General features: G+C 52.3%; 1 protein-coding gene across 1 annotated transcript in view; it reads left to right on the forward strand.

Annotated features, from left to right (window-relative positions):
- Positions 1 to 6,738: 6,738 nt before the first annotated feature.
- Positions 6,739 to 10,344, forward strand: part of DRGX (dorsal root ganglia homeobox) — a 32,255-nt gene continuing 28,649 nt past the window's right edge. The window contains exon 1 of the mRNA XM_035138308.2: positions 6,739 to 6,772. Within this exon, the coding sequence (XP_034994199.1) occupies positions 6,739 to 6,772 (34 nt within the window). The remainder of the gene's footprint in view (positions 6,773 to 10,344) is intronic.

Consider the following 10,344-nt stretch of genomic DNA (forward strand, 5'->3'; position numbering starts at 1 on the left):
GATGCAACTAACTTCACCCTCAGAGAGCCTGGTAAAACAAACATGGCAAAAGCATGAACCCCAAAAGGAAATGGATCAGCGACCACCACCTCTGATATCCCCTTATAAAAAAAAGTGATTCAGTAAACAGTTTCATATATATATATGAATAATGAAATGGTTGCAGCAGCAGTGAGCCCTTTGGAAGTGCTGCAGAGAGGGAGGTTGTGGCAGCTGCAAGACTCTCTCCTCTGGTGATGGTTGTAAATAGGATTTAATAATCTCTTTTGTTTCTATAACACTCGCATCTACCCTGAGCTCAGTGCAGAATCAACAATCTACAGTTCGGGGCCTTTCCCCAGAGATAAAATGCTTGTTTGTGAGGGTTTTTTGTTGGTTTTTTTTTGGGGGGGAATTCCTAGCGAACACTCTTCGACGAACAGTCAGATGTTTAGTTAACTCAACTGATTTAAAGATTCAGGCAGTGCTATCAACAAGTAGTTTTAGAAACTCCAGGCGAAAATACAGCCTATTGAATATTTTGTGGCCCAATCCTCCCTAGTGATTTAATTGGGACTTACTTCCAATTAACTGTGTTTACAATTACAGCGGCAGAGTCTGATCCTATCCATGTTTTCTCAGGTGTAAATGCCTGTGGTTTTAGCAGGAGTTAAATGCGCATAGAGTTCAGCTGTCATTGCAGCCTTTTGTAGGTTTAACCACTGTGCTCAGTGGAGCTTTCTATAAGATTGCAGCCCTATAGTCAATGCTTTCCCTTTTAACGGTCTAACCAATTAATCAAGTGACTGGATATCATACCTCCTAGGACTTCAAAAACAAAAAGAAGCACATGCTGAGAACTGCCACCGGTCAGTGGCTTTCATCTTCCCTCCCCATTCCTATTTCCTTTTGTATCCTGCCTATCAGATTGTGAGCCTGTGGACAGAGAGTGTCTTATCTTTTAATATGCATACAGAACTTAGAAAATGGTAGGTCATGGGCGTAGCCAGGATTTATGTTGGAGGGGCAGTTTACCTACCTGTCCTGTTCCAGAACAGAGCTACCTGTGATGTGCTTGGTCAGTTCATGGAAGCCATGCCTATCGCTCAGTTGCATCAGTTGAATGTGATCCAAGTGACCTCGGCGAGCATTTCAATTTCAAACATTCTGATTATTTCTACTTTGAGTTAAGTATTTTTATTTATTTACTTGATTTATTAATTGATTTTATTTATTTACTGCCCCCTGGCTACACCCATGTGTTAGGTGTTTTATAAGTTTGTTATATCAGCAAAGTGGGATTTATAAATTTTGGGGGCAATTTAAAGCAGATAGCACTTTACTTTGCCTTAAAAATACACTTGCTCCTTTCCCACATGTCCTTGTGCCTCCTTTGGATTTGTACTGCTGCTGCCCATTATATAAATAAGAAAACGTTACATGTCACAGGGCATACACATTCCAATCCTGTATAAGGCAAGGTCTTTTACTGATTTTATTGAAAAAGTTTGTTGTTGGTTTAGACTTCAAACAAACAAACAAACAAACAAAAAACCCGCCCTTCCTCCCAGAAGCTCAGGGCGGATGCCTCAGGAGGCCACCAATAGCTACAACTCCCTGCCACACTCACAAGGAGCATTTTAAAATAGATTTGCTGCTGCAGAAGCTGTCTTTAGAGCTGCCATCCACTGCCCATTTTGAAGCACAGAGGGCAACCTTCTTTCAGGCTGCTCCGCGGTGTGGAACCTCCCTTGCCTTGGAGGTTTGCCAGACAGAGCCATGGCATCTTCTGAAAGCAGGGGACCATTTTTCCTCTCCAGGGCCAGATTATTGGTCTACTATATTTTTTTATACACAGCGTGCCTGCAGGAGCGAAGCCGGAATTGGGATTTTAAAAAAACCCCTCCTGCATGTTAATTTGCAAGGGATGAGTAGATTGATTCACAGTAGCCATCCATCGATTGATCCTCGCAGTTCTCTTTTCCTGTTCTCAGCTGTCAATAAGCAATAGATAAGGAGAACGATAAAAGTCTGCAATGCACCATCAAGTTGTCTGTTGAAGGCAAGAGGGCCTGGGCTTTGTGGTGACACGCTGCGGGTGGGCCCGAGTTTCAGGCGTCACCTTCAGGAGTGGGAACACGGATCTGGAAAGGAGGGAGAGCCGCGTGGCTGTGACTGCCTGCACTCTCTGTGTCTGCAGCTTGCCGAAAACTTGGGCACGATTTTCCTGCAGGAAGGAAAGGCAGACGCCCGGGTTCCTGGGTTTTCGCTTTCCAGATCCTCAAGACCGACTGTCGCGCGTTTTAATTGGGGAACTTGTCCCATCCTTCATTAAAGCAATCACTGTTAAAACAGAGGGACATAAAGAATAAACCATAGGATTTATTCCTTCATTAAACTGATGATCCGTACATGAAGCCAATTAACATTATGAGTCTGGCGAACATCAAGTGTAAAAGAGGTTAGAGAAAATGGAGAACAGTCACCTTGGTCTTTAGAGAAAGAAAGAACACTTTTGCGTTATAAATTATAAGAGAGTCCAACCGGGACAAATCTGCAAATTTGACTAATTGGAAAATGCCTTTTACTGCACATGGGTTGAGATGAAATATAACCTCTTCGCTGCTGGGTCTCAGAGACAACTGGGTGTCAGGACGGGTTGCTAGATCATCAGGAAAGGAGGAGAGGGGAAACAAATTCACCTTACCAAACCCCACCCCCAGCACTGGCGTCAAATTCGCTTGGTCCAGACAAAGTTGGCAAAGATTGAAATCGGTGCCTGAAATGTCTTTTAAAATCTAGACCTGCTGGAGCGAGCAAGCACAACTGTCATGCAAGCGTTGGACCCAGAATCACCCAAACTGGACACCCAAACTGAATCCAAGTGGTTCTTCCTCTTCTACAAAGCCGGTGTCCTAGCGCCGGATGCAACGGGTGACTCACTCCGCCCCACCGCTCTCTGCCATCCAAGAGTGGCTGTCCTGCTACACACAAACACACACGCGTAATGCTTTTTATACTAGCCGAGATTCAGGAAGTTAGGAAAGTCTCCAGTCAAGGGTATACGACTAAGAATGCGTCCCGAATGGAAGCGGTTCCCCTCTTCCTCCCCCTCTCCCCCGCCATGCACACTTACTTGGGCGGGGGCTCCACTGAAGACAGTCCTGGCCGCCCGCTTCCCTCTTTTTAGACGGGGAGTTCGGTTTGCCTGCGCGCCCGTGGCCGGGGCAGGCTGTTGTCAATTCCGCTCCAATGTAAAGGAGAGGAGACGGGCCGCGGAGGCGAACCACCTCATCTCTCGACTAAACCAGAGAGTCGCACTGACCCTCCGAAGGACAAACTTCGTGAAATCCAAGCCACCCGTTTCCCTGACCGTCGTTTAACTTGGAAAGACACTCAAGGCGCCAGATAAGACTGGTCTCTCTTTTTCTCGGGGTAGTGGGCTGCGGGTGGGGGAAACGTAACTGCGAAGGCCTGTGGCATATTTGTGCTTACTCGAAAGTAAGCCTCACTGAGGTCAATGGCATTTGCTCCTACGCCAGGATCATAGCTGCCAAGTTTTCCCTTTTCTCACGAGGAAGCCTATTCAGCATAAGGGAAAATCCCTTAAAATAAGGGATAACTTGGCAGCTATGGCCAGGATGCACCGAATTGCGCGGAGATATGTTGTCTTCAAAGCCGGCGGTTGTGAACCGACGGGGCCGCTGTCCCCGGTGCTGAACCTGCAAGCCCGCTTTCGTGGGTGGAGGGGAAGGGTCCGGTTTCATGTTTTCGTGGGTGGAGGCGCTGGGGTGGCCCTGGGGGACAGGGAGAGGGTGAAGCTCTCTAAAGCCCTGTTCTCCCAAGGGTGCTTTGTTTTCCCTTTTTTTTGCAACGAGCCCTCGATTATCTCACGCGCAATGTAAGTAAGCTGATCTCTTTTATATGACAGGCAATCTCTGCGCTCTCTATCTCGCGTCTGCAAGCCATAAAGGCAGCTTCAGCCGGTTAGAATGGGACCCCAGAGAGGGCCCTTTTTCGTTTCTCGGCGCGCAGAATCCAAGGCGGACTTGGAGCCCCTGGGCAGAATCCGCTGAACTTGCAGACTACCAGCAGCAGCGAAGGGCAAAGGCGAAGGATGGAGACGTGGAGCCAGAAGAGCGAGGCATCCACCCTTCACACAAACACACACACACACACAAGAGCAAGCCTGAAGAGTGCCATAATGAAGTTATGATTATTTTATTAGGGTTCTTAGGATAAAATCTACTCTCTCTCTCTCTCTGTCAGACGAGAGGGGGGGTGGGGAGGGAGAGAGAGAGAGAGAGAATGAAAGCCGCATCTGTTTCCAAACCAGGGAGCCATCGGTGCCAATCCCGTCCGGGGAGTTTATAGCAGTGGATATGCCTGAGAAATAGGAGCCTTCGGAATTACGCAGCGTGGTAGCGGCGGCGGCTTCGTCTCCCCCACCCGCTTTGGGGGCTCTGTTGAGCTAAACTAGATCGACTCCCACACCCTAATAGTTATCCGACCCTGGCGGTTCTCCGACCCTGGAAAGCCAACACGAAATGGCTTGCCTGGCTGGGGAGTCCAGCGCAGATTCTCCTTGCCCGGGATTCGCCCTTTTGGAAAAGCTGGTGGCAACCAGGATATGAAAAGAACCGGTTTCCATTTTCTGGTACTCGACGTATTTCGGCGGAGCGGAGGTGGCCGGACTCGTGCCTGCTTTCTCCCGGAGACCCTGCCTGCCACGGGACAGCGAGACTCCGAGGAGGACGGCTACCCCAACCGCTTGTCGTGTAAAAGCGCGTCGGTGCAACTCAGCTGGCGCCTAACCGGAGGGAAACCTTGTTCCTGAGCTGTGCTCTTCGTCTCTCCATCCCTCTCTCGCCTTGCTGCCTGGCTTTAAAATGCACCGTGTCTTGGAAGCGATCCCTGAGCAGACTCATCCGTCCCTTTCCTCCTTCTTTAGCTGCGCGTTTAGAAAACAGCCCGTCGTTGCAGTCTGTCCAAGAAAGGCTTGTTCCAACGGAAAACGAGCAGTCTAGACCAAACACAGACAGCCAAACTTATCAACAGTTGTCTGACTTGCATCTTCTGACGCATCTTGAGTGGGTCATAATACCAACTTTATTTTCAGTGGTGCATAAATTAATTACACGCATTTAATAACCCAAATATCATTATATTCCCCCTTTAATATCGTAAAGGCTTTACGCCAGGGAAGCACTTAATCGGGCAGGGGGGGCCATAAGCGGCTATTATGTCGGTGTAATGCTATTATGGAGCCAATTACGCGCCATTATCCCGTCCCCCCGCCCTTTCCGTTTCTGCCATTTGATCCAATCTCGCGCCCCCGAATTTAAATTTTCAGCTGGGTGCTTTAAAAAGACTCATTTTCACCCAGGCCTGGGGGCTGGGCCAGCTCTCTCGCCGCCGAGCCTCCCTCTCGGATGCGCTTTAAAAGTAATTGCGAAGGGTCCCAGCGCATCTCATTTGCAGACGGGAAGCGAGCATCAATCCGGAGACCCCTCGCTGTGAACAAAATCAAACTCCGCTTTGGAAAGGCGAGGCGGCTCCGGCAAAGCCCACCGAATGGGCCATTAGCGGGAGGGCGGGAGGGCGAGCGGGAGGGAGGAGGAACGTGCCAGCCAGCCAGCCAGCCTGCCAGCCAGGCACAAGTGCCAGCCCCGCTTGCCCACCTCTGCCCAGAGGTAAAGTGGCACCCCCCCCAGGGGCCCCGTCGGGGCCTAGGGGAGCCTGGCGCGAGCGCGAGCTGCTTAGGGAAGGTCGATGTGGGATCCTCACCCCCCCCACCCGTGGGCTCCCCCTATCCTCCTCCTCCCCCCTTCGCATTCCTGCTGTTTACTGAGAAATGACGCGCTTCCCCCCCCCCCCGCACCACGTGGGTCATTTGGAAGGCCCAGTAGACCTATCCAAGTTACTCACTGTAGACAGCGCTGGCAATAATCAGATTAAGGCCAATTACGCGTGAGATTATAAAAGCAAGTGCTGAGAGGCTGAGCGGACGGCAGACAGTTCCGTCAAGACATCTGCCCATTGGCACGGCTTCGCCGAGGCCTTGTGGCTGCCTCGACGCCAGGAGAAGGACGAGCAGCCGCAGCTGGAGCGCGGGCGAGCGCTGCCTCCTCCAGCCGCCCCTCTGCCTTCGGTAGGACTTTCACTTTCCTTGTTGTTCCTTGTCGGGGCGGGTTTGCCTTGACTGGAGTCTTTTGGGGGGACTTAGTGAGGGCCGACCAACTCTTCCCGACTCAGACAGCGGGGGAGATGGGGAGACCAGGATCGGGCTCATTGCCGCCGCCACTAAAGAGTCCCCCAGAATTGCTGCCTCGGCTTTCTAAGCTTCTCTCCCCATCCCTCAAGTTTTGCCCCTTCTTTCGAGCGACGAAGAGGTCGGCATGTGGGGCTGGCCGGAGAAGCTTCCTTCTGCTCTCCCACCACCTCTGGCACAGCGGCGGCGACCTACCGGTATGCTTTAGCCTAAGTTCCACAGGAACTTTCCCCTCTCCGGCTCGCCTAGCGTCGAAACGCCCGCGCCGTCGAAAAAGAGGGCCCACCTGAGCGCTGCGCCTCAGGGACTCTCGCTCCGCTGCCGGGGGTTTGCTTTTTTGATATGCTTGGAGATCAGGATGAAGAACCACGCACGTCCTTAGAGCTGGGGGGCGGGCGTCGTGGGAGAGAGATTTATTCCTCTGCCAGTTACTGATCTTCTTCTCCCTGCACTGTTTGTTCCAGAGTTCCCGCCCGCCTCTCGCCACCATGTTTTATTTCCACTGTCCCCCGCAGCTGGAGGGTGAGTGTTGTTCTCGAAGCTCAAACCGTAAGTAAGAGCGCAAACTACAATCTCGACGGACCTTCCTTGCGAGGCCCAGCGTTTGGGCCTGGAGCGCAGAGGGAGGCGCTGAGCGGGCAGGCAGCGGCTGGCCCCGATCGATCCGTACAGAAAAACTCATTTTGCTTATTTTATTTGTTTCGCCTCTTCGGAAATTGTAGTCCGCCCGCCCTGGGCGCATCCGACCCCCGACCCGTCGGAGTACTGGGTTGGGAAGCAGCCTTAATTGCCTTCCTCTTGGAAGCGCCTTCGGCTGGGGCGCGCTTCTTTTTGCGCGCTGCGTGGCGACACTTTTGGCCACCTGCCTCCCCTCTGCGGCTGCAAGAGCCGCGGGCTATGGGGCCGCCCGGCCGGGGATCCTCTTTCCTCTCCCAGCAGCACAGATGTTCTTGTTCCGCCTTTAATCGGGAGGCTTTCTGGAGGTGGGGGGGCTACCCCCCGTCTCTCGCCCGGGGGCAGCATAAATCTTTCATACAGTTTTGGAAACCGGCTTCTTCGGCGTCAGTCTGGAGCAGCAGCGAAGTGGTGGTGTAGAGCTGGGGGGCCGTGGAGAGAGCTGGGGGCCCAGGCCGCAGTTGTTGCATTGGCTGTCGGGCGCCGCCTCCTTTAAAACTAGCCAGTAAGTTTTTGTCCGTTACAAAGTGAATAGGAGGAAGAGAAAAGGAAACACACAGGGTGAAATCTGATTTTAAGACGGGGCGGCCGCAAACAGCTAAAATCTGCAGTTCAAGCTGTTCCTCAGCTTCGTTGTCAGGGAGGTAAGGCCGGTTGAATGAAGGGATTGCTCTCCAGCGGTCGAAAAGTTCCTCGGGGTTTCCTCTGAGCCAAGCTGGGAATGCCGAGAGGCGCGGGAGTCTTGGAGACCCCTTCCGCCCGCTGAGTTTCTTTTCGTTATTCCCTTCCGTCTCTGTTCGGGAATCGCGAGAATCTGGACTTTATCCGGAATCCTTCCGGACCCGCAAAGCCATTTCCAAGGCCAAGCTGGATTTCGGCCCTTCGCTTGATCTGAATCTAGTCCTCCAAATCCGATTGGCAAGGGTCTAACAAGCACTGGGGCAACTGAGCAGCAGATCCCGAGACTGGTTGCACTTTTACTTGGAAGTAAATCCCATTTGCCCTGCGGGCCTTTCCACGCCGAGTAAGTAGCCGTTCACTTACCATTAGGCAGAATGAAGGCGGCTGATTTGGGGTCTCCGGAAATGGCAGCAAATGACTCGTTCTTTTCAATTTCATTTCATGTGTATTTTTATTGCCATGGTGCTGGGGTAGGTGGGAACTTGCCTTCTGTTCTTCGGGTGCCCAACTACCTTGACCAGCTTTGGATATTATGTGCCTTGAAGGGGGGGGGCACTTCCTGCTCTGCTTCAGGCACAAAATATTTTGGGCGCGCCCTGTTCCTGCAAGAATTCGGAATTTCACCAACCCATTACCAGGCTCAGCGTTTGGGATCGAGCCAATTCCGTCACCCTCCATGAACTCGGTGGCGCTTACTCCCAAGTAACACATTTAGATGGCGGTGCGGGTTAATCCATTATCGGAAATCCAAATTAACTGAGCTGAAAACAGGAAACCGGGTGGCGATGGTTCTCCCTGGCTGACGCACCTTATGGCAAAGGAGGCAGCCCTGGAAGCTGCTGAGGGCGCAGCACTCACTGGGTACCAGCCCAGCCCAGGCTCAGCCCTGAGCTGCGCCGCAGATGAAAATGGATAGTAAATGGGTTGGGACTGGAGTTAGTCAACGGGGATGGCCAGTGTTTCCTCGGAATATTCTGCCACCGCTTTAGCCCGAGGCAACCTCCTGCCTCATCCCTGTCTCCACCAGAGACAGAGAGGGGCGCGCGGGGGTGGGGTGGGGGGAAGAGTTTGGGCAGGAGGCAGAAAACCAAAAGGAATCCTGCCTTCGTAAAACCTCCTGATTTTGAAAGTAAAAAAACTGGTAGAATGGGCTCAACCTCCTGCCCCGGAAAAAAGGAGCAAAAACGCCCATCTCCATCAATTCATTTCAAACAAAAATCATATCCACATATAGGCACATATAGTGCCTGGGCAGGGTATTATTATTATTATTTATTAATGCTTTGGCTCGTGGGGTCTCTTCCAACTCTGATTCTATGACACATCCCCCCCCGCAGGGCAACTATTGAATGACAGGTACCGGTAGGTCTACTTCCCCAATTTGTATCCCAATCTTCCCTAAAGTGCTAGTAGTGGAATCGTGCATTCTTTTCTCGTTATCTTCTTACAAATAAGAAACTCGCTCCAAATAATTTAAGAGATTGAAAGGGGTACATTGAAAATCAAAGCAACCCGTTAGGAAATTTAAAGTTAATATTAACCCTTCCAGCAGCCCTCCGGCAATCCGAACCATTTTTGGGTGGGCCCTGAGGGGAGAAGGTGCGCGCAAGCTCGCTCGCAGTCGCGCTGCTTTTGCTCGGGAGGCGAAGCGCCTCGACGCGCCTCCGAAAATCTATTTCAGGTTCGCTGCTGCGTAAGTGGTCTGCAAGCTCGCAGCCATTAGGAGGGCGGACAAAAGGCCCCGCCGCACGTTTGAGGCTTTAAATCGATTTAGTCACAAATGAGGTAATGGGGCTTGGACCCAGTAATGGGATTTCAGTCCCAGGAATGTGTTTGGGGTGGGGTGGAGGGGAAGAATGCCTTTTATGATCCTAAATAGTAGCCCTTGTTTGCCCGCTGCCCGGCCTGTTTTCTGACGGCAACTTTGGAAAGCTGAGCAAATCACATCCAGTCCTGCAACTTGGACGGAAAGTGTACAATAAAAAGACAGGAATAAAAGTACGGATTAAGAGCCGAGCCGAGTCGCGCTGGGCCTCTCCTCCTCCGGTTTCCCGTAGCCACGTCGTTGCCCCCCAGCCGTTGGTAGCGGGGAAAGGAAGCTCTTGCAAACGTCGTTTATTTCACCGCGATCGCCCCAAACCGACCAGGTGGCAACTTTGAAAACGTCCCGGGGGCAGAGCAGGGGCGCTGAACCCTGTTTTCCGCTGCCCCCCACCTTGTTTACCCCCCAAATCGCCCTCCTCCGAAATGGAGAGGATCTCGCGCCTTTGTACCGCGCGCCTCTCCCGGAGTTGCGCCCAGTTCCACACAGTAGGTAGCTAGGCCTTACAGTGGCGCCCTTTGGGGAAGCCAAGGAGGAGCCAGAGCGAGGGTCTGGGTCACCCCATTTGCCCACCCGCCTAATGATTTGCAAATCGGGAGCGCCGCCCCCTCTGTTTTCCCCGCGGGAGAAAACCGCTTCGGAGGGGCGGGGAGGCCTTCGACCCCTGGTTATGCAACCTGCAGCTTCCCGGCAGGAAGCGACTGGCCGGTGCAGCGTGTTGCTTGGTCCTCAACGGACAACGGCCCTGTCCCAAATGCATTTTTATTTTTTGGGTGGGGGCGGGAAGGGCACCCATCCGAAGGAGAAGCTCCTTGGAGGTTGGATGGCCATTTGGGCTGCCATTCGTGCCTTGCAAGGGGGTTGGACTAGATGACCCTCGGGACTCAATTCGAACTCTGCCCGACGGGGCGGGGTG

Source organism: Zootoca vivipara, chromosome 5 (genome assembly GCF_963506605.1).
Source record: "Zootoca vivipara chromosome 5, rZooViv1.1, whole genome shotgun sequence".
Taxonomy (NCBI): Eukaryota; Metazoa; Chordata; class Lepidosauria; order Squamata; family Lacertidae; genus Zootoca; species Zootoca vivipara.